Below are 25,332 nucleotides of genomic sequence, written 5' to 3'. Positions count from 1 at the left end.
GGCCCTCTTGTTAAAGGGGGCTTCCAAATTTTGATAAGCCCCCTGCCCGCAGACCCTGACAACCCAGGATTGTCAGGAAGAAGCCCTTGTCCACAAGGTGGTTTGGGTTGGGGGGCACCCACCTCAGCATGTTGAGGGCATGTGGCCTGGTATGGTTCAGGAGGGGGGGGTGCTTGCTCATCCCCCCCCCCATTCCTGACCTGCCAGGCTGCATACTAAGTGTCTGGTATGGATTTTGGGGGGAACCACACACACTGTTTTTTTTTTTACATTTTGGCGTGGGGTTCCCCTTAAAACCCATGCCACACCCGAAGGGCCTGCTGTGGACTGGGGGAGGGGTGGACCCTACGTCTTTTTTTGTTTTAACAGTTTTCTATTGCCGTGCAATCGCCCGCTTTCTTTATTTTTATTTTTTTAAACAGCATTCTAATCCAAATTCTAATCGTTCTGAAAAGTTGGAATTCATTAGAAAAACGAATAAACAAAACAAATTTTAACGGATTTCAACAAAATTCATTACTATTTGATTGTATCCCACTCTCCGAATAACCAAAAATTTGGCCGAATTTGTATTCTGACCGAAATTAATTGCACGTGTCTACCGCTTTAATTTATTTTATCATTTGTCACTTCGGCACATATTTAGGATAGGTTTATAAATGGCACCCCTAGAGCAATGAAAAAAAAAAAAAGACTTGAGGGTTTTTTTTTTTTAGCTGCTTTCTTTAGACAATTTTGATGGCTGAAAAAGTTGAACATACATCAGTAATACATTATTGCAGTAGAAAAACTGTAATCTTCGTAGTGTTTAAGATGTAATGAGAAGTTCGGCCCACCAAGGGCCACTGGTCAGCATTGCACAAGGAAAAGCTCAGCACTGCCTGTTATCTGCAGTTCATCAATGGATTTCAAATCAAAAACAGGAGGGCGGAAGTCACTGACAGGAGTCCCATTAATGGAAAGCCTGAAAAGTCCAGCTTCAGGAAGGAGTAATATCTATAAAACAGGAAAGAAATTTGGTTTCTATTGAGTGACCAGAATTAAGTATACATATTACAAAAAGGAAAACTGTACCAAGATGAATTCAGAGGATACCATTGCTTATCTTCTGAAAATGCTAGCTTCCTGACAAGCCCTTGTTTCAATACCTTCTGAATCACTAACCCAGCTCAATGACTGAGAAAGTACCGAATCGTTGGACTACAGACTGGGAGTTGGCAATTGCGAGGTTTGCAGATTTTGCCTCTATATAGATCTCTCAGGGCTGATTTGCTTAAAGAGGAATTAAAGCCAGGGATTTTTTTTTTTTGTTCCTCTGAAAAGTAAAGACATAATGTGCTAGTATACAAAAATTGGTCACTGCCCCTACCTATAACTGGTCTTGACAGTAAGGAGCACTGGAAGGGCAAACAGGTCAAAAAATCCAAGGAATTCCCAGTGGGGAGCACATGTATTCTAATGGATAGATGGAGGACAGGTGACTGGAGGGAGCCCACTCCTCCTTAAATGCGTCTTTAAGGAGGAGTGGGCTCCCTCCAGTCACCTTTCCTCCATCTATCCATTAGAATACATGTGCTCCCACTGTGGAGACTCTTTATAAGGTAGAGTTAGGGTCTGCAGATATCAGGGTTCCTTTCCGTGGCCTGCAGCTTACGCACGTATTTGCAAATGTGTGCGCTCAAACCCGTTTTTAACGCATACTGTTAGACAGGTTTATTCTGTTGGTCACTGGCTGGTTGTGGTTGGAAGTAGTGACTGGAAATTCCTAAATGGTGCAAGGTTAGGAGAGATTTACAGTACCAATAGGTAAACCTTATTATAGGTTTACCTATAAGTACAATTTACAGAGGGTGGGGGGGGGGGGGGGGTTTACAACCACTTTAAGGGCCGATTCACACCTGTGCATTGCATAAACACGTGTTGTGTGAAGGCAAATTATCGATTTACAAAATGCACTGTGCCCTTGTTCCTGACACTCTGTACTTAAACACATGGCATGGCATTCTCTTGCATCACGGCACATTGCAATGCAGGTTCATTGTAGATGTGCATTGGGTTGCCATTCAAAATAAAATGGCACCATAGTGCACCAATGCGCACTTTTATTTTTATTGTACAGGATTTATACAGCACTAACAGTTTGCACAACGCTTTGCATGAGGGCACATAGTACAGTTACAATACAATTCAATACTCTACGTGCCTTAGGGCAGTGTTTGCAACCGTCAATTTTTTTTCTTTTTTTTACTGGCAGCCAGTAAAAATGGGGTGCTTTTCTCCTGCCAGTAAATGCCAGTGACAGGAAAAGGTTGCCATTAAAAATATGGGTGTGTTGGTTTGGAACTGTGCATGCGCAGATTCCAGTCCGGACCCGACGAGACCATCCGAGCGCCTGCTACAATGTGTTCAGGCAGCGCCAGCCGGGGGGGGGGGGGGGGGTCTTTTGGAGGCGGTGCCTGTGTCTGAGTGTGTTCTGTGATGTCATGGCACAAGGGAGCCAAATGGAGCCGCTGGAACCATGTGTGTGGGTCTGTGGGATGGAAGCAAGGCAAGCTGGGAGCGGGACAGTCAGTGCTGTTTGGACTGGAGTGGACTGAATGGACCACCTGGCGTGGAGAGAGACTGTCACTATGGCTCAGGTGCTGCATGCTGCTGTCACCGTGTGAGTCAGTTTCATCTGTATGCACCTGAACATTCTTAATTTCTTCCCCTCCTGAGTCCTGTCCCCGAGCGACTTACTACAAAAATAATATAAGAAATTTGTTTTTAATATTTACATTATATCACATTGCTGATTGTATATTGTACTTGTTTGTAGCCTAAATACTGAAATTTCCACCTAAAACTGTAACTTTTTAACTTTTGGAAATGCCAGTAAAAATTTGGCTGTGCTAGTAAAGTTTGGGTGTCATGTCAGTAAATTTAAATCTGGTAGGTTGGCAACGCTGCCTTGGAGTGGTTCTAAAGCCTTAAGGTTGTTTACCTTGATGCATTAAAGCGTTACTAAACCCAGAACCTGCATTCTCTATATCTGGTCTCCCAACAGTACACAGAACATGGAAATGCAATTATTAGAGTAAATAAGAACCGATAAATACCTTTTCTCATCAACAGTATATAGCAGCCTTGTGACTTGTATCAGTTCATCGTAAAGCTTGTAGGAGGAGTTTTCATTCTCCCCTGATCCTCTGTCTGGAGAGTGCTGATTGGCCCTGTGCTGATCACATGCACTCTCCCAAGAGAAAAAAATAATAATTCTCCAGCAATACACACCAAGCTAAGCATGTGCAGCCCGTCCCCTGGCTCTGTAAACATCAGGTTATTTTTTTTGAGACAGTGGAAAAACAGGAGGATCAGAGAGAGAGGTTTTATACACAATGCAAAGGATTAACCCATTAGGTTCCACAGCAAGTTAAACAAGCACGCTTAACTGCATATACACACTGATTTTACTGTTCTGGGTTTAGTAACACTTTAAGGTAAACCCCTCAGCCCCCCACCCCTTATACTTACCTGAGCCCTATCCAGCAGTGTGTCTCCCTCCTCACTGGGTGATAGCAGTGGGAGTCAATGTCAATCAAATACTGTGACAAGGAAGCGGGGGGTGGGGCCGAGTCGCCCGGTCTGTGTCAATAGATGCAGGCGCAGGGGCTTGGCAGTGAGCCCACACGGGTGCCCCCACAGAGCTTTCTATAGGGGCACTCGCTGAAGAGGAGGAGAAAAAATAGCCGGCAGGGGACCTGAGAAGAAGAGGATGGGGCTGCTCTGTGCAAAACCATTTCACAGAGCAGGTAAGTAGAACAGGTTTAATATTTTAATAACAATAATAAAAAAAAAGCTTTAGGCTCGGTTCACACCGTCATGACCTGAAAGTTGAGGGACTTACAGTGAGACTTTGCCAAGAGACTTTCTAGGTCACAAGTCTGATAGAAGTTGCCTTGAAGTAGTACACAAACCTTTTCTAAAGTCAGAGCGACTTCAGTAGTGCCAATTAAGACAGCTCTCATTGATTAACATGGGATTTCACATACTGTATGTCAACAGGAAAAGATCCATAAAGTCCAGTCAAGGTGGACTTTACCTCTCTAACTGAGGGGCACCTAAATGTAGTTTTTTTGGGTCACATAAGATTTCACATGTCACGCAACTTGGGGTCTCACAAGTCGGATCCCAAGTCGCTGCAGTGTGAACCGAGCCTAAGTGTTACTTTATTAAGTAATGCATGCACAGAATGTATAAGCATATCAAAGACATTAAGCTTCGCCCAAGCCTTCTAACATCATATTACAATACCCCACATACAGTAGTCCATGTTGTAGCAAACAGATCTCCCTAAACCATGTTCATAACCTGTTCCATTAATAATCTGATTATAAATGTGTAGGCTTACTTAAAGTGCACTTGAGCTTTGACTATGGACCAGTGTTAATTTCGTCAACGAAAACATTTTCGTCAGCAACCTTTTTACAGTGACGAAACCTAAACGAAAAAGTACACCACTTTTTCATCCACTGACGAAAACTATCGTAGCACTGCCCCCTTGGAAGCTGCTGAAATTTGATTCCGCTGGGTTACCCATAGCGACAGTCTTTAAAATCCTATCGCTTTAACACTTGGCTCAGACAATGAACAGTCCAGGGGATTTGTTTTTTTTTTTTGGGGTTTTATTTTAGAACTTGGATGGGAGAAGGGATGAGTGGGATACTCCAACTTGAACTATGCACAATGTAGAGCACATCTATCTGTAGAATATGCGGCAAGGCCGCTGCTTCACTCTGCCACTGAAGTGAAGATAGTGAAAATGATCCTGTTGTGTTGAACCTTCAGGGCCTCCATTCCTTCGATCCCGAACCCCATCGCTGACTATCTACTAAGTAGTCCCAAAAAGATGGGTGTCTGTAGTGTCCTCTCCACCACAGTGTCTAGCACCCATCATTCTTCCTTGAAGAAACTCGGTTGCCAAAGCCTGGACAACCTATCAGTCCTGCAAGGGTCAGTAGTAGTTTCTTCAGGGGCCCCTGGCACCAAAAACTCCAAGGGCACCGCCCACTTCTTCAGGCAGTCACCCATAAAGTTCCGCTGTCGGCCCATTGGCCCAAAGGTAATCCCATTGGAACTTAAGATAAATTTGTAATCCACAATCCTGGCTGATGGCCCAAAGGATCTCCGGAACAGCCATTGGCAGTCTTTAAGTTCTACTGAGAGGGTCGGCCCTCTAGTACAAGTCCACTAGCCAGTGGTATCTTGAGCTGTCCGCAAACCCCTTATGCAGGGATAGAAGGGGGAAGGGGTAATGGACATAGGGCATAAGCCTCAACAATAACTGGACTTAAATGTTCCTTTGCTATAGTATATTCCTTTCTTTCTCCAAACAGTAAGCATAGGCTAGCCAGCCTTGATTGAACTTTGTATATCTTCCTCAGCAGTAGAAATATGGATGGGGAATCCTCACAGTCTTCCCATCCTTTTCCTGAATGCGGATCAACCAGGCCTGGCCAGATCCATCTGGGCGGCGGACCTCCACCTGATCCAAGTAGATGGCCCGCCCGATGTTCCACTGCGCTTTTACTGACAAAAACCTTTTCCACAAGTCCATCCTGGACTGATTACGATGTGGCTTGGGGACAAAGAGGAAATCCCATACAGCTTCATCACACCAGGACTCTCTTTTGGCCTCTAGCATGACCTCCCATGGAGCATAGGGATAGTCATACCCATAATCTAAGGCCACCTTCCTCTGTATCCACCCCTGCATCCTGGAACATTCCTCTCCCAGCTGGAAAACATGGGGTCTCCTCTCTTTTGAAGAGGAAGTCATAGGCCTCATTCTCATCCCGAGCCCAGGCATAGTTCTTAGGTGGATTTAGGTCTGGGATCCGATTAACACAGTCCTCACAGAACCCCAGATTCCTGGCACACTCTCCTCGCACCACTGAACCCCTAGTCTCCTCATCAGGTGTATAAAGACTAGCTGGACTGCTCCGATCTTCGGACCCCCAGTCCCATTTAGTCTCTTCCTGAGACTTCCAAACATCCAATCCCTCCTCCAAGGATCCGAACAGATTCTGGAAGACCCCACATCAATGACCCCGGCCTCTTCCTTGCTGCTCACACTTACACTAGCAGCCCCGGTCACCGCTGGCCATGTTCTCCCCTCTGCCTGTGTGGGAGCAGACTGCTTTTGTGCCGCTGCAGTTTTCAATACACCAGGTGGCCACTCCCTGGCCTGCACTACCTGCATGCATCCTGGCTCGGACATTCGGGCCTTCTTCCATCTGCACTCTGGACCACTGACAGACTGCATGGTCTCCAACTGCATCATGAACCGCAGCATTCCTCTTCTACGGCCCAGGAGAGGCCCCCACTTCACAGCAAACAGGGCATGAGTGACCCCGGTCCCCCATGTCACGCTCAATTTTCTGGGCCGACCTTCACTCCTCTATGCCCGCAACAGCAGATTGTCGCAGTGCCTGCACTGGCCCCAAGCTTGCATCCGCATGGTAACACTTAAGACACCGACTACATATCAGGCCCAAGTGCTTTACGCCTCCTCCAATGCAAAACGCCAGTCTTCCGCACCCATGTATTCCACAGGGTGGATGTCTTTGGCTCTCCGGTGTGCTCCGCAGGTTCTCTGCCAACACGTGGGATAGCCTCTGTGCTCCGGCTCACTCTGGTATTCGCCATCTTGCTCCTCCACACATGTCGCCCTCTCAGCCGCACCTGGAGGCGGAAGTAATTTATGTACTCTCTTTCCAGCTCCAGATTGGCTGTAAGTGAGCTACGTTTCTGCCCACACCTCCAGATTCGCCTGAGGAAGGAGCACGCATGCTCCGAACGCGAGCACCCCCCTGCCACTATTGGATGTAAGCCTGGATACTGAACGCTGCCAGAACCACAGGAAGTGTCGGACTCCACCAGCACAGCCAGGACCACAGCCGCCACAGTGTACTCCCCAAACATCCCTGCAGTGTTGCAGATGAACCATCACCATTTGCTGATCAACGATTTCCTCTGTGTGAGTTACTACGTTGTTTTTATGTAATAAATAACCTTTTAATCTACACTGAGGTGGCGCTGCTTTTCTTCTCCTACCCCTTTTTGTCTGTTGCAGAGTCCCTCTAGCTCTGTATGAAGCCTGCAGCCACCTCCACCATCCATCTCCACTAACCCCAGGGATTGAACTATCCTGCATACCTCCTAAAAAGACTACCTACAGCCACAGTTGAAACTTTTTTCATTAGATCGAATGTACTTTACCCTTTCACTGGCGCAGGTCGAACGTTGTGTATATGTACCTGTCCAGATTGGCGGTGGCTCCTCCTGCTAGGCAGAACTTTCCAGCGCAGTACAGTAACCCTTCCGATGCGCTTCCGCTCAGCCTGCATGGAAGTTACTGTAAAACAGGCTGTGCCTCTCAGCTTGCACGCATCCACCATCCTTGCTTGTACCAGGGCTCCAGCTGCGCCGCCATCACTCTGAGCCAGCTGACTCTCTTTGCTAGTCTATAGAATTGTCTCGTTGTCAAATGCATGACCAAACATTTCTCTTCTTAGCACTTGTACAAACAAGACTCACCATACTGTAGTTGAAAAATGTCCCACTGTCATTAAATGCATGGTCAACAGATTTCTATACAGCATCCACTTTGCCGTTATTTTGGAAGAATGTCCTGCTGTCATTGGATGCACGGTCGACATTTTCCTGCATAGCTCTACAACACACGCGGCTCCCGACACACTGATCCACGTGCCCTGGGCCACCATTTTCTTCGTCCACACTTGCAACATTTACTGTGAAGCAGGCACAGTCCATTTTCAGTAAGTTGCATTTCTCCCGCTCTCCAGCACATCACTTGAACAAACAGTTTGCGATTCTGACAGGAATTCTTTATTTGCCACAGGTAACCATTATTGTGCATTTGATTCTTTATTCCACTCTCCCTATCTCCTTTAGAGCAGGCCTCACACTTCTCTTGAGCAATGAAACACAGTCCTTTAGAGAAAAATGACATTTTTGGAATTTTTCCGCAGCCGTTGCAGTTAACAAACCATTCTGATAACCCAGGGCGATATCCCGGATGAGCCACCAAATGTAGCACTGCCCCCTTGGGAGCTGCTGAAATTAGATTCCCCTGGGTTACCCATAGCAACAATCTGTAAAATCCTATCGCTTTAACACTTGGCTCAGACAATGAACAGTCCAGGGGATTTGTTTTTTTTTTGGGGGTTTTATTTTAGAACTTGGATGGGAGAAGGGATAAGTGGGATACTCCAACTTGAACTATGCACAATGTAGAGGACATCTATCTGTAGAGTATACGGCAAGGCCGCTGCTTCACTCTGCCACTGAAGTGAAGATGGTGAAAATGATCCCGTTGTGTTGAACCTTTAGGGACCTAAACTTGACACCTTCTTTCTCACTTGCTGTGTGTGCTAGCTCTTGTCCGCTGACCCTCACTGGAGTGGTCCCTTTCCTGGGTAGACCCCGGGCAAGCTCCCTGGTACTCACGGACACGGACACTGTGCATTACAGGCCTCCGGGCGAGAGTCCCACTCCCAACTCACGGCGACAACCGTCCAGAGCAGAGAGCACTGTGAGTGTGTAATTGCAATTACAGGCCTCCCTTCAGACTACAGTCTGTCCACAGCACTGTGTGTGCATTACAGGCCTCCTTTGACCACCGGCATCCAGAGCACTGTGCATTACAGGCCATCCCTCAGACCACTGGCATCCAGAGCACTGTGCATTACAGGCCTCCCTCAGACCACCATCCAGAGAACTTTGCAGCATTACAGGCCTCTCATACCACCGTCCAGAGCACTGTGCAGCATTACAGGCTCCTCAAACCATCCAGAGTGCTTAAATTTGTATCCGAGTTTGTTCAAACATTCATACCATAAATAATAACATATTTGATTTTTTTACTCCAGGAGTATATAATGAGTTTGGAAATTGTAGAGAAATGCTTAAATAATGCATTACAATTTAACTAAACCCATTCGATTTTAAATGACTAAAATGAGCTTTAGTCGACTAAATACTACTAAATGTACTGGAGATTTTAGTCGACTAAATACTACTAAAACAAAAACAATTGCAGATGACTAAAATGGGACTAAAACTAAAATGGCATTTTAGTCAAAAGACTAAAATTAAATTGAAATTTGCTGCCAAAATTTACACTGCAGTGGACAATACAATACTTCCATGTTCTCAAGCAGTAAAAGCTTCAAAATAAATCATCACTGATCTCTCCAGCTACCTGTATTGTGATGTAATTCATTCTCAAATATCACAACAAAGACTCTTAGGCCCGTCCATGTCAAATTCCATCATCTTCGGGCATTTGGGAGGTAGAGGTGCAGCATCTGTAGTGTCTGGACCAGTGCTGCATTATTGCCTAGGCTGACAAAGCCCAGGCCTAGGGCGGCACTTTGCAGGGGGGCACCAAAAAAATCCCCCCCACCTCCACCTGAGACTCTATTGGCCACTGGTTGCTAGAGCCGCCTGGCGTCTAGCAATCAGTGACATGCCTGGCCCTTGCCATAGTTCAAAGTAAAGGAGGATTTAACTTTCTCCTCCTCCATGCCTGGTGCTCGTGGGGCCCAAAGAGTCCTGCGGGTCCTAGTACGGCGGGTTGCAGAGAAAATCTGCCGTCAACAGCAGCCATTGCTGCTGAGCAACAGGGTCTTCACACAGCGAGCGGGCGGCCGTTCTGCCTGCCCTGGAACCTGGCTAGAACCAAGAGCCCGGGAGGGAGAAGAGCTCCACTACCACGGCGCCACCCTGTCCTGAGCATTAGCGGGCGCAGCATTCCTGGTGCCTCCCAGAGCCTGCACTCCTCAAACCTTCTCTCTGCTCCCAGCTGGGACATCAACAGGAAGACAGGCTGACCGAGGGCCCAGAGGACAAGGACGGGTGGGAGGTAGGTGCACCACACACACACCTACCTACAGATAGGGTGCACAGGAGGGACTGCAGGCAGGGCTAGGGAGTCTCCCACCCCCTCTCTCCCTCATCCCCTTCTCTCCCACCCCCTTCTCCCTCTCTCCCCCCCCACACCCCCCCTCTCCTCCTCCCCCATCCACCCCTTCTCTCTCCCTCCCCCTCATCCCCTTCTCACCCAGCCCCCCTCTCCTTCATCCCCTTCTCTCCCACCCCCCCTCTCCCTCATCCCCTTCTCTCCCACCCCCTCTCTCTCACCCTACACCCCTCTCTCACCCTTTCCCACCCCCTCTCTCTCACCCACCCCCTCTCTCCTCTCCCCCACACCCCCCTCTCTCCCCACCCCCTCTCTCTCATCCTCCTCTCTCCATCCTCCCACCCTCTCTCTCCCCCCCCTCTCTCTTTTTCATTCCCCCTTTCTCTCTCTCTCTCTCCCCTCTCTCGCCCTCACCCCACCCCTCTCACCCCCTCCCGTGAAATCTCAGGGGTTCATACTGGGACTTGTAGTCCTTAAATTTTGGGAATCGTATCCATTAAACAGGACGGGGTGGGGCAAAATTTACATAGGGGGGGCAATTTCAGTCTTGCCTAGGGCAGCACAAAACCAAAATACATCACTGGTCTGGACACCTTACCAAGTGGTACTAGCAGTTAGTATGTGTTCAGAGACATATACCCTAAATGCAGGATTCAGCCCCGGTTCACACTTGTGCGTGTGCGGGGTTCGCATGTAATGTCGGAGCGCACTGCTCCGACATTACATGCGATCAGCTGTGCGGTGCGAGTTTAGCCATACAAACTGTATGGCTAAATTCGCATCGCTCCCGCAGCAAACACGCACAGGAGGCATTTTTGCAGCCGCATCAGGATCGGATCGCACAGCGGTTCACACTTGTGCGATCCGATCCTGTGGGAGCTGCACGATCGCACTGCGATATGCGATCAAACTGGGGGTGTCGTTAAGATTACATTGACACCCCCAGCGTATCGCATATGGCAGTGTGAACTGCCGGGGGTGCGTGTGCGATGCGGGAACAGGCTGCGAATTCGCAGCCTTCCCGCATCGCATATATGTGAACCGAGCCTCATCCTGTCCTAGTTTTTGACAGGCTGCTGGTAGGGGGCTGGAGATTGCCGCCAAGCCTCTTAGGTGCCCACAAATGCCCAGATTTGATGCAAAACCACCCTTATATAGGAGGTCCTAAAAGTCAGGGTTTAAGTCAGCTTCTAACAGCTTAGCTGCAGTTGGGTAACATTAGAAAGCTCAAAATGTTGTTGTAATAGTAAAGGGGGGGGGGGGGGAGGTTAACTGGTTGACAGAATAGAGAACAGAGAGGAGGGGGGGGGGGGGGGAGTGTAGTGAAGACTTCTCATGTCCAGCTATCCCTTACATCAGTGTTTCTCAACTCCGGTCCTCAGGGCATACTAACAGGCCAGATTTTAAGTATTAGCTTGGGGAGATGCAGACTAGAATACTGCAGTCGCTGAGAAGCAAATGATATCAACTGTGATGTATTTCAGTTTTCTAGCAAACCTGGCCTGTTAAGTGTGCCCTGAGGACCGGAGGTGAGAAACACTGCCTTACATGAACACTGGACTCTACACATGCACTGTATTATTTCAGAAGAAGAGACATAGAAACATAGAATGTGTCGGCAGATAAGAACCATTTGGCCCATCTAGTCTGCCCAATACAGGGAGTGCAGAATTATTAGGCAAATTAGTATTTTGACCACATCATCCTCTTTATGCATGTTGTCTTACTCCAAGCTGTATAGGCTCGAAAGCCTACTACCAATTAAGCATATTAGGTGATGTGCATCTCTGTAAGGAGAAGGGGTGTGGTCTAATGACATCAACACCCTATATCCGGTGTGCATAATTATTAGGCAACTTCCTTTCCTTGGGCAAAATGGGTCAAAAAAAGGACTTGACAGGCTCAGAAAAGTCAAAAATAGTGAGATATCTTGCAGAGGGATGCAGCACTCTTAAAATTGCAAAGCTTCTGAAGCATGATCATCGAACAATCAAGCATTTCATTCAAAATAGTCAACAGGGTCGCAAGAAGCGTGTGGAAAAACCAAGGCGCAAAATAACAGCCCATGAACTGAGAAAAGTCAAGCGTGCAGCTGCCAAGATGCCACTTGCCACCACTTTGGCCATATTTCAGAGCTGCAACATCACTGGAGTGCCCAAAAGCACAAGGTGTGCAATACTCAGAGACATGGCCAAGGTAAGAAAGGCTGAAAGACGACCACCACTGAACAAGACACACAAGCTGAAACATCAAGACTGGGCCAAGAAATATCTCAAGACTGATTTTTCAAAGGTTTTATGGACTGATGAAATGAGAGTGAGTCTTGATGGGCCAGATGGATGGGCCCGTGGCTGGATTGGTAAAGGGCAGAGAGCTCCAGTCCGACTCAGACGCCAGCAAGGTGGAGGTGGAGTACTGGTTTGGGCTGGTATCATCAAAGATGAGCTTGTGGGGCCTTTTCGGGTTGAGGATGGAGTCAAGCTCAACTCCCAGTCCTACTGCCAGTTTCTGGAAGACACCTTCTTCAAGCAGTGGTACAGGAAGAAGTCTGCATCCTTCAAGAAAAACATGATTTTCATGCAGGACAATGCTCCATCACACGCGTCCAAGTACTCCACAGCATGGCTGGCAAGAAAGGGTATAAAAGAAGAAAAGCTAATGACATGGCCTCCTTGTTCACCTGATCTGAACCCCATTGAGAACCTGTGGTCCATCATCAAATGTGAGATTTACAAGGAGGGAAAACAGTACACCTCTCTGAACAGTGTCTGGGAGGCTGTGGTTGCTGCTGCACGCAATGTTGATGGTGAACATATCAAAACACTGACAGAATCCATGGATGGCAGGCTTTTGAGTGTCCTTGCAAAGAAAGGTGGCTATATTGGTCACTGATTTGTTTTTGTTTTGTTTTTGAATGTCAGAAATGTATATTTGTGAATGTTGAGATGTTATATAGGTTTCACTGGTAAAAATAAATAATTGAAATGGGTATACTGTATATTTGATTTTTGTTAAGTTGCCTAATAATTATGCACAGTAATAGTCACCTGCACACACAGATATCCCCCTAAAATAGCTAAAACTAAAAGCAAACTAAAAACTACTTCCAAAAATAGTCAGCTTTGATATTAATGAGTTTTTTGGGTTCATTGAGAACATGGTTGTTGTTCAATAATAAAATCCTCAAAAATACTCATTTGCCTAATAATTCTGCACTCCCTGTATATCTGAATCCTATGAATAGTCCCTGGCCCTATCTTATATGAAGGATAGCCTTATGCCTATCCCATGCATGCTTAAACTCCTTCACTGTATTTGCAGCTACCACTTCTGCAGGAAGGTTATTCCATGCATCCACTAATCTCTCAGTAAAGTAATACTTCCTCATATTACTTTTAAACCTTTGCCCCTCTAATTTAAAACTGTGTCCTCTTGTGGTAGTTTTTCTTCTTTTAAATATGCTCTCCTCCTTTACCGAGTTGATTCCCTTTATGTATTTAAAAGTTTCTATCATATCCCCTCTGTCTCTTCTTTCTTCCAAGCTATACATGTTAAGGTCCTTTAACCTTTCCTGGTAAGTTTTTTCCTGCAATCCATGTACTAGTTTAGTAGCTCTTCTCTGAACTCTCTCTAGAGTATCTATATCCTTCTGGAGATATGGCCTCCAGTACTGCGCACAATACTCCAAGTGAGGTCTCACCAGTGTTCTGTACAGCGGCATAAGCACTTCTCTCTTTCTACTGCTTATACCTCTCCCTATACATCCAAGCATTCTGCTGGCATTTCGTGCTGCTCTATTACATTGTCTTCCCACCTTTAAGTCTTCTGAAATAATTACTCCTAAATCCCTTTCCTCAGATACTGAGGTCAGGACTGTGTCAAATATTCTATATTCTGCCCTTGGGTTTTTACGCCCCAGGTGCATTATCTTGCACTTATCCACATTAAATTTCAGTTGCCAGAGTTCTGACCATTCTTCTAGTTTTCCTAAATCCTTTTCCATTTGGCGTTTCCCTCCAGGAACAACAACCCTGTTACATATCTTTGGGTCATCAGCAAAAAGACAAACCTTACCATCGAGGCCTTTTGCAATATCACTTATGAAGATATTAAAACAAAATTGGTCCCAGTACAGATCCCTGAGGTACCCCACTGGTAACATGACCTTGTTCTGAATGTTCTCCATTGACTACAACCCTCTGTTGTCTGTCACTCAGCCACTGCCTAATCCACTCAACAATATGGGAGTCCATGCTCAATGACTGCAGTTTATTGATAAGTCTTCTCTGTGGGACAGTGTCAAAAGCCTTACTAAAATCTAGATATGCAATGTCTACTGCACCTCCACCGTCTATTATTTTAGTCACCCAGTCAAAAAAATCTATAAGATTTGTTTGACATGATCTCCCTGAAGTAAACCCATGTTGTTTTTCATCTTGCAATCCATGGGATTTAAGATGTTCCACAATCCTATCCTTTAATAGGGTTTCCATTAATTTGCCTACTATTAATGTCAGACTCACTGGTCTATAGTTGCTCGATTCCTCCCTACTACCTTTCTTGTGAATGGGCACGTCATTTGCCAATTTCCAATCTTCCGGGACGACTCCTGTTACTAATGATTGGTTAAATAAATCTGTTAATGGTTTTGCCAGCTCACCACTAAGCTCTTTTAATAATTTTGGGTGTATCTCATCAGGACCCTGTGACTTATTTGTCTTCACTTTAGACAGCAATCTTAGAACGTCTTCCTCTGTAAAGACACATGCATCAAACGATTCATTAGTCATCCTTTCAAGTGGAGGTCCTTCTCCTTTTTCTTCTGTAAAAACTGAACAGAAGTATTCATTAAGGCAGTCGGCTAGCCCCTTCCGTCCTTTGTTTTTAATTTAGTTATTCCTTGTTTTAATTTCCTTTTTTCATTTATATATCTGAATAATGTCTTATCGCCCTTTTTCATAGACTGAGCTAGTTTTTCTTCTGCCTGCGCTTTAGAAGTTCTTATAACTTGCTTGGCCTCTTTCTGCCTAATCTTGTAGATTTCCTTAAAAATACCGTCTGTCCATTCTCATCCGATCCCATCCGATCCGCTGGATGGATGGAAAATAGGGTTTCCATCTGTCCGTCCGGATTTCACGGATAGGATTGGAAGCGGATAGCAGCGGGTGTCATCCGCTGCCCCTTAGGGATGCATGGAGCATCCAATCAGATCCACCTGAAAAACGTACAGGCGGATCTGATCAGATAATTCTTGTGAAAGGACCCTAATAGTGGGACTGTGATCGTGACACGGGCCTGACACTTTGTGGGAACTAACTGCCACATCACCAGTGACACTTATACAGTGATCAGTGATAATACTATACACTGTCACTGTACTAATGACACCGGCTAAGAAGGGGTTAACATCTAGGGGCAATTAAGGGGCTAATTGTGTTTCTAACAATGTGTAACGTGTGCTGCTTTTTACTACAGATCGATTTGTTTATTTTCTCTGCTTTGCAGGGAAAAGAAAGAAAAAGCGATCATTCCCTCTGTAAAGAGCCCTGTATTGATTGTCAACACAGAGCTCTGGGCTGTGATTTAAAACAGCCGATCAGCAGGTCTCGGCCGTGAATCATTGGCTGAGATCTGCTGACAGTCTCTTGCTGTGTCAAATCACAGGGGAGTAGGTGGGTGGGGGCATGTGCCAGAAACCTTGAAACAGGCAGGGACGTACGCCTGTAGCTGACACCCCATCACAATACATATCCTGCAACGGGTCAGCAAGTGGTTAATTGCCAATGAGATTTGTAATATGCAGCATGAGGAGGTAATTCATTTCCACTGGTCATTGATGCATTAGTGACCGACCAGTGGCAGTAAATTAACCCCTTTGTGCTGCATTAGTGGCACCAATGTTAGTGTTAACACTGACACTGGTGCCACTAATGCAGCAAATAGGGGTTAATTAACAGCCACTGGTCAGTCACTAATGCATCAATGACCAGTGGAAATGAATTACCTCCTCATGCTGCATATTACAAATATCATTGGCAATGAACCTCCCCACAGCCTCAGTCTCTCTCTCCCCAAGCCCCCCCCAATCCTAAGTATTGCTTACTTGTGCCTTACTAACTTGGTTCCTCCTCGCGCTCCTCTGGCAGCACACTCTTCTCCTCTGACTGAGTCCTCTCTCTCTCATCCCGCCGGCATCTCAGTGACGTCACGTCAGGGGGGAGTGTCTTTGCTGACAGGGAAGGGGAAGGGCTCTGCTGTTCTAGGCTTGTGCCGAGTGCAGGAGCGCACTCGGCACATCGTTGCAGGGCCAGCTTGCAGCTACATAGCGGATGGTGTGTAGTGTAGTCATCCACACACACACACACACACAGTGTACTCTGCGGACTGCGAGCACTTCAACTGCGCCCCCCCTCCTCTAGTAAATGGTACCGCCTGTGATTCCTCCGCTCCGCCTCCCTCCCACTGCCTACCAGCTCTCCATCCGCCTCCCTCCCGTCCTTCCGCAGCTCCCGTACGGCGATCCCCTGTGATTCCTCCGCTGCGGCGCTGTCATGCACCCACCCACCCAGGATTGGGGTGGCAACAGGGGTGGCAAGGACTTCTTCTGGGGTGTCAATTGCCACCCCAGCTAACCCTCTGGCTCCGCCCCTGGATGTCAATCACAGTGAGAAGAAGGAAGGGGCGTGGATCCACACTCTCATTGTCATGATGACACTTCAAGAAAGTCTGTAGACCCTCCCACAGTTAAATAACTTGATTTTAACAGAAACGGGGCACTTCTCAGAGGGCAGGAAAGGATGGTAGATGCTAGCAGCTCATGAGGATTAAGCAAAAAAAAAAAAAAAAAAAAAAAAGAAACCCATACTTATCTTGTAAAGGTGCTTTTACTGCTTGTTTAGAATTTTGAAATTTTTTTTTTTTGTCTGGGCATAGATCCATTTAACATTCTATTTCCTAATTATTTAGCTTTGCACACCCTTGGTGAGAGTCGATCCCCGCCCGCCCTCCTGAATTATACCAAGCCACATGCATGCCCTCAACAAGGGGAAGCTTTGGGGCTGGGGGGGGGGGGGGCTCTTTTCGTCGATGAAATTAACACTGGCTGTCTTTCTAGAAACAACCCAACATCCCAACATATGTTCTCTTATCCAAGTGAATATTCAGACAAATGTAAAAAATTTATAGACTTTAAAGGTAACATGAGACAACAATTTTTTCTCTTATGGTACTTTTAAAGTTTGTACATTTTGTTTGGATATTCACTAGTAACATGTTTATACCATTTTCTCTTATTTATCACAAAAACAAAGGGTTTTGGGGTTGATTTACTAAAACTGGAGATTGCAAAATCTGGTGCAGCTCTGCACACAAACCAATCAACTTTAAATTGTAACTCCACTTTCTTGGGGAAAAAAATAGCAAATAAAGAAAAAAATAAATATAGCGTATACAATTGCAACACAAGTCATAATGAAGGTTAATACAAATTACCTTTCCTTTTCAATCTGCAGCCGCTATAATTTTCTGATATTGCAATTTGGTTACCTGGAGTTGTTCTGTACCCCAGAAACAATTTCCTACTTGTGTGATTGGCTCACTAATTTTCCCAGAAGTTTGCCTAAAGGTACAAGTCAGATTTCAGGCATCCCCTGCAACAAAAATTTTATTTTTGGTGAGATACTCCCAAAAGGAACACGTCTAAAGGGATGCAGGCCCAGCAGATTTCCTCATTAGTGCTCTGCAGCTGCACAGCTAATAAACAGTGATTTCTTCAGAACAACAAAAGGCAGGAATCTGCAACAAAGGTTGTTATAATACTTGCAATGTACATAGATCACCCAGAGGGGAATGTTTTTTTTCCTCAACAAAAGTGGAGTTACGCTACAAGTTTTTTTTTTTTGTATAAGCTTAATTGAACAAGCTGAAGTTAGAAGCTGACTGGCTACCATGCACAACTGCACCAGATTTTGCAATCTCCAGTTTTAGTAAATCAAGCTCTTAGGCTGGCCATACACTATACAATTTTATTATTCAATTTCCTTTAGATTTACCTTAAACTATGTAGTGCAAGGGCCTGCCTGATTGCATACAAATTGAAAGTGTTTAGGTTTGACCCTACATTACATGGTTTTGGTAAATCTAAAGGAAAGTTGAACAAGAAAATTGTATAGTGTATGGCCAGCCTTAGTCTTCTTTTTCAGTTTTTCTACTGGATACTGAATCCTGGATCTCCCCCCCAACACATCAAAACTTACCTCAAAAAATCTCTCTTGGTAAAACAAAAAGAAAGGAGTCTGGACATTCTGCGGCTGACCCCATGACTGGCTGATGAAAGAATTATAACTCAGTGACTGATCTTCGAAATTTGCAGTCAATTTAAAAGGGATGGAGTCACTGGATTTCAACAGAAGAGTAAGCCTGTAAAAAGAATAAACATCCTCATTGGTGAATATTCAATCTGTTTATGATCATTTGCCAGATGAAACTTTTACCAGTACTTTAAAAAAAAAAAAAAAAAAAAAAAAGATTTCCTAGTCTGGCATGTTGTTTTTGTGCTTTAAACCTCAGACAATTCATTCATTTTTTTCTACATTCAACAGAGCTACAAGCAATGTTAACCTCTGAAAAACTAAAAAAGCTCCAGTAAAAGTGTTCTAGTCTCTAAGTGACCCCAAATTAAAGATACAAGTAAGCACTGTCCATAGAGTCTATGATGGAGTCTATAATTAGCCTAATGTAGGATTGAACCAGTCAAAGCCCCATAGTCTCTAAATGATGCCAACTTAGAAAAAGGCACTCTCCATGGGTTCTGTAATGAAGTCTATTATCCGCCAAATAAAGGGTTAAAACAAAACTAATGCACAGGGACATGCAGCTCCATCTGCCAGCAGGACACCAGAAGCTGTAGCGTTTTACTGAATAACTAAATGAAAATTAAAAACAAAATTGTACTCACAAAAGTAGTGTGAAGCTGACCATTCATACATGTAATCCTGGCCAGCATAAAAGAAGTGATCCTCCGGATGGTGGGAAAACAAAGGATGAGAAAAGTGGAGATCCAACATGCAGCAGCCGATAGGCTGCACACGAGTAACTAGTTCTAAACTGTAAGCCTGAGGACAACGCGTTTCAGAGGTAGTGGCCTCCTTCAGGTCAGCCCAGTGCTCTCCCAGAGGTCCTTTTATCTAATGTGGGTGGCGCCAGAATTTAACCCTAGCAGTGCCAACTAATCGACTGTCATAGGATACACATAGGCATAATTAAACGGCAACGAATATCTAAGAACGGTGTTTGTTACATTTTAACCTTTGTATTATTTCACGCTTTGGTGGCTGTCATGTCTCTCCCGAGTAGCACCCATCTAGAGGAGAATGCCCTTGGAGAGTAACAAACATGCAGCAACATAAAATCAACTTGGTTATAATTGGTACACCAGAATTGTTACAAACTCAATGTTGTTAATCCAAACCGTATAGGAGTTTAAAAAAGGATTTTTAATGCATAGATTTGCTTTATACTATTATGAATGAATTATATGTAAAAAAATGGGCGGATAGAGTAGACTTTTATAAAAAGAGATAACAAAAACAGGATTAAAGTCATAATCCAGAATAAATACCACGATCTACAAAGTACCATGTAAGTTTTAATTCACTTTAATATTGGTGTTATTATTGTAATATAGACCTTATGGACTCCACGTGCGGGATGAATTTACACATATGTAAAAGTCTTAAAAATTGTGTTTTTTGTTATTTAGGTTTTCAATAAATTTCTACCTTTTCACTAATGTACTTCTAATGTATTGACAATTCTTATAAGGAGGTGTTTTAGACATCATTAGGGAATAGATTTTACCCTTAAACTAAAAGGAATAACTTTAATTGTATAGACGTGTCCTATGTGTAGGGCCATCCCCACTTCATGTTCATGGGTGGCAATACATATGACACTTACCACCAATTTGCACTGTGTGTCTGGATCCGCTGTAGCATGTGAAAGTAAACTACCAGTCTAGAGTGGTGTATCTAGGGGTTGTGTGTTTCTATATATATATGAATATAAAACAGCAGATGAGAAAATGTATATAGAGAATCAGATGATGGTACAGCTCTCCAATTCTTCATTGAGCCCCCCTGGACTCATAGAATTTAAAGTAAATATCCAGAAAGTTTTTCTGTGACATAATTGGGGGAATCTTTCACCTTATGGTAGGCTCATAGAAATGACTTCTATGCCAAATAATTCTAAGCCTCTGTGTGCTAAAATGACATGGCACACTGTGTTTTGTTACACCCTTCTCAATGAACCTCCTGTTTTTTATTGAATCTGGTTCGAATAGTGCAAATGGTGCGGCCCACATAGTATAGACCACACAGGCACCTCAGTCCTTAGACCACATATTGGGTGCCACATGTGATGAATTGATTGATTTTGTAGGTTTTCCTGTTCCCATCTAGAAATTCTTTTTGGCCATGTCTTATGAACGCACAGGCTTTACAGTTGGATTTCTTACATTTAAAAAGGTACCGCGAACATCAAACAAGGAAGGGATATTGCTTATTTCGGGTTGAAGCCCTTTAATGTTACTAGGTACTTTGGGATTTTGAACATTTCTGGATCCTCTGTATATAGTATTGGGTCTGGTGGGTAGGATGTAACAGAGCCGGGTCCTGCAAAAAAATTGGCCAATATTTTTTGAGGGTATTCTTGATTCACCATTGTTATTATAGTTTGTAATGCATTTTGTTGAGAGGTCTCGGGATTTTTTATTATTTTGAGTACCCATAATATTGCAGTTCTTAGCGAGGTTCCTATCAGAGGCATCCTGGATATGTTCCTCTTTATATCCCTTTTCCAAGAATTTCTTCTTTAGTATGTTTCCTTGTTCCAGGTAGTTAGCAGTGTTGGTATAGTGCTTACATAATTTATGGTACTGACTATGGGGTATATTGCATTTCCAATTAAGTAAATTACAATTGCTATGGTGCAAATAGGAGTTGCCCGCAGTCTCTTTGAAATTAGTTTTGGAGGTTATGTTCCCATTGTCTTCCCCAGATAAAAAGAGGTCCAAGAATACCAACTTATTTGGATCAGCAACAAATGTACACTGGACGTTAAATGTATTACTGTTGCAATAGTCAACAAAACTCAGGATCACATCTGGAGAGCCTTCACAAATGATGATGATGTCATCAATAAAGCGACCATAGTATGCCAGATGTCTGCTAAAGGAATGGTTTTTCCAGATATACTTCTCTTCCCTAAATCCCATTAAGAGATTTGCATAACATGGTGCAAAATAGGCTCCCATAGCCATACCAGAATTCTGTAAGTATTGAGTACCTTTAAACTTATAACAATTGTGTTCCAGAGCAAAGGCTTTACAATCACTAATAAAATGGAGCTTGAAGGGGGTTTAGGTAGTCTGTTTTAGAGAGAAAATACTCAAGGGCTTTGATTCCAGCTTTGTGAGGGATGGAGGTGTACAGAGAGCACACATCCAAAGCCAACCATCTGAATTGTGAGGACCACCCTTATGGTTCCAAGAGTTCTAAAACAGGAGTGGAGTCCCTCATATAGGCTGGAAGAGATGTCACAATCGGTTGCAGAAATACATCTACATATTGTGAGACTATCCATTCTTACAATGATGGGACGTCCAGGTGGAGGAGTTGCATTTTTGTGTACTTTAGGTATATGGTAAAAGTACAGTGTTATATAATTTTCTCTACTCAAAAATGTTTCAGCTTTGTTAGTTTCCCACTTCTTGTATGCCTCTTCCACCATATAAGCGGTCCCCGGGTTACGAACAAGATAGGGACTGTAGGTTTGTTCTTAAGTCAAATTTGTTTGGATGTCAGAACAACACATTTTTAAGTGCAACTTTATCCTGTGCAGGGATGTGGGATGTTTCGGGTGTACATTTGTGTTAACTGGGGGTCTTGTGGCCATGCAGTACTGCAGTGTGGGATGTGTCCAACGGTGCAAGATTGCTGCTTGGCGGTATCCAGGACCAGCATGGAGCGTAAGCGGCCTGGATCAATGTCCATTTGCAAGTAGGCGTCGTTCGTAACGCGGATGTTCGTAACTTGGGGTATGTCTGTACTGTGTAATAGGGACCTATAAGTGGGTAATGGGTCCCTAATGAGTTTCTGGTAAGTATTGGTGTCTGATAGGAGACTAATGGCTTTACGTATATAATCCTCCCTATTCAGGATAACAACCCCCCACCCATCTTTATCTGCACTCCTAATGACAATTTTTTCATTATGTTTAAGGTTCTCCCAAGCTAGTCTCTCTGATGGACTGAGATTATAATGACATTTCACATGTTGATTTTGGTTGAGTTTTAAAAAATCTAAGTACACCATGGAGTAGAACGTTTTATGTATTTGCTTTTTGAATGGTGGGGATAGAAGAGGGACTTAGGTTTGAAGGATGTATGTATGATGAGATTGCTACAAGGGCTTTCCTTCATGTTAAACTTTAAACTGGGCAAAGTGAAAACTCCTCACTGAAAGCTAAAAAAGATTTTGCCACAGCAGCAAAACCTGCAAAGTGGCAAAACTGTTTTTTTTTTTTAGCATTTGTGTAATACAGGGGTCTTCAAACTTTGGCCCTCCAGTTCCGGAACTACAATTCCCATCATGCCTAGTCATGTCTGTGAATGTCAGAGTTTTACAATGCCTCATGGGATGTGTAGTCCCGTAAAAAAACAGCTGGAGGGCCATAGTTTGAGGATCCCTGGTGTAATAGATCAGCCATCACTGGGTCTTAATTTGTATAACTGCTGTTATTTCACAGTCTTATTTGCTTAGTACAGAAGTCAAAGTTAACAGAATAATCTGATCGGCTGCTATATAGATGCCCTGACAAAAACGAGGCTCCAATTCTACAATATTGCATAAAAAGTAACAAAAAAAGACTACTGACTCATCTGGGTTTACTGTCACTAAACCGCGGATAGTGATCGCATGACATTCAGAAAGACCCGTGGGAAAAGTCTTTGACAGCGGTGTTTTTTGCTGCAATAATAAAGAAAAAATGCGTTAGCCGAGTTAAAAAGAACTTTTTTTTTTTATAACATTTGTTAAACTGTTGGTATCCAAGTAGATTGATTGGATCAAGTTCTGACTTTACTTACTATATATTTTACCCAGGTCTGTGACAAAAATTCAATATAGTCATACATGACCAAAAAAAAAAAAAAAAACAGCAACTGAAAGTCAGCAATTGGAGCCTAAATATTTCTATCAGCATAAGCTTGCTTTAAGTGGTTGTAAAGGCAGAAGGTTTTTTATCCTAATGCATTCTATACATTAAGATAAAAAGCCTTCTGTGTGCAGCAGCCCCCCTAATACTTACTTGAGGTTCATCTAGATCCAGCAATGTTGCAGGAGTGTCTTGGCTGCCCGGGACTCCCCTCATTGGCTGAGAAAGCAGCGTGGCACCATTGGCTCCCGCTGCAGTAAGTTAAGGTCAGTCAGCCAATGAGGAGGGAAAAGGGGGGGGGGCCCCAAGTCATGGCTCCATGTCTGAATGGACACAGGGAGCTGTGGCTCAGCTCGGGTGCTCCCATAGCAAGCTGCTTGCTCTAGGGGAACTCAACAGGAGGGAGGGTACAGGAGCACATAAGAGGGAGCCGAGAAGGAGGAGGATCTGGGTGGCTTTGTGCAAAACCACTGCACAGAGGAGGTAAGTATAACATATTTGTTATTTTTAACTAAAAAGAAACAGGAATTTAATATCTTTTTCAGCCATATTGGGAGAACACCCACATTATATTTGTTACATGTCCCCATTCACATAGCATAATCTTAAAAAAAAGTATTTAGAAATTGCAGCTGATCTTTTTAGATGCTCTGTTCTGGACCCTCCAGAAGGGAGTTTGCCATAATTCCCCTGTCTGTATTGTGCAGGCAGATCTTCATTATCAATTGTAACTAGCTTTGAACACTGTCTATCCTGAGGGTTAAAGATTTAGAGGCTGGGCTCTTTCTATTGTATGTTAATGTGGAGAGGCTTGGGAATAGATTCACTAAGGCTGGCCATACACGTTGCAAATTTCTTTCCTGCAACCACAGGTTACGGGAAAGAGGTTCACAGGATTCCCCCACCAGCACAGACAATGCTGACTGGGCAATCCCTTCTGCCGAGCCATTTTGCTCCTAGCGGGTGGTCCTCACACATCCCCCCAGGAAAAAAACTGTAGCTACTGCCAATATTCGCAAGCTAAATATTAGACATGCTGGTTTTACCAAAAGTCTTACCAAGAGGTAACAAATATTTTATATATTTAATACCTTTTTTGTTTAGTGGGGTTTTCTCTAATTTGACTATAAAAGGCAAATAGGATTTAAGTCTGCTTTACCACCAAGGTGGCCAAAAAAAAAAAAAAAAAAAAGTTAGGGTTATCCCTACCATCATTATTTATTAGATTTTAGCTGTTTTCTGCACATGGGCTAGGACTTTTGGCTAAGTCCAGGGCAATTTTTGCCAGTTTTTCACTTGCCTGGACCAACACCCAGCGAGCTGCTGAGATCCTAAGCTGGCCGCATCCTGCCCCTTTACAGCCCGGCGCTCCAATGAGCGAGGAGGGGGCATAGCAGAGAGCTGCTTACAGTCAGCAGCTCTCTGCTCAGGGAGCTGTCCGAACCGAGCGATCGTTGGTGTTCGATCGCTCGAGTCTCAGTGTAGAAGCACCGGGGGACTTATGCATCATCCACATAGGCAAGTATAAATCAGGGAAAAAAAGCAAACCCCATACTTCTCGTTTAAAGCCAATTTAAAACTAAACATCCATCTTAAATCAACAGAGTGAAAACACTGCAGTGCGATTTCATTACAAAAGGAACAGGGCTGTCACCCTGTTAAAAGAATTAGAAAAAATAGCAGAACTAGTGGCAGGATTAACAGGCAATACAACTTTATTGTGGGGGAGTCACAAACATAAAATTGCTGTAGTAATGATAATCTAGGACAACATATTTAAAAGGGCACTGGAAAGTTCTGGACTTGCACGTGTAGCCAGATGAATTAAAGCTTCAAACAAGCTCAATAGCTCTATTGAGACAGCTCCCACACAGCAAGGATTCCCTTGATGGGATCCCAACAGTAGCTGAAACCATAGAAATACAGAAAGGAGTTCCATATCAAAACTGGACCAAAGAATCTATGATAGTTTTAACTGTAAGTAAAAAAAAAAAAAAAGTAAAAAGCATTTCAGGGGCAACACCACTTACCCCAAGGCTCAACAATAGGATAAACCTTAGATGGACCAGTATTTAACTCTCCTTGATGAAAGGGGAAGTGTTGTTGCTTCCGGAACAAGCTGTTTTTTACAA

At 44.1% G+C, this 25,332-nt stretch overlaps 1 protein-coding gene across 2 annotated transcripts in view; it reads right to left on the bottom strand.

The window, feature by feature from the left end:
* Positions 1-810: 810 nt before the first annotated feature.
* Positions 811-25,332, bottom strand: part of LGALS12 (galectin 12) — a 107,209-nt gene continuing 82,687 nt past the window's right edge. For both annotated transcript variants that reach the window (XM_082269577.1, XM_082269578.1), the window contains 3 exons: positions 22,922-23,013; positions 18,241-18,403; positions 811-996 (listed from right to left, as the gene is read on the bottom strand). In XM_082269577.1, the coding sequence (XP_082125703.1) occupies positions 850-996; positions 18,241-18,403; positions 22,922-23,013 (402 nt within the window). In that variant the 3' untranslated portion in view covers positions 811-849. The remainder of the gene's footprint in view (positions 997-18,240; positions 18,404-22,921; positions 23,014-25,332) is intronic.

The sequence above is a fragment of the Pelophylax lessonae genome (genome assembly GCF_965119305.1).
Source record: "Pelophylax lessonae genome assembly, chromosome: 10".
Lineage (NCBI taxonomy): Eukaryota > Metazoa > Chordata > Amphibia > Anura > Ranidae > Pelophylax > Pelophylax lessonae.
This window is presented reverse-complemented; position numbering and strand designations above follow the sequence as displayed.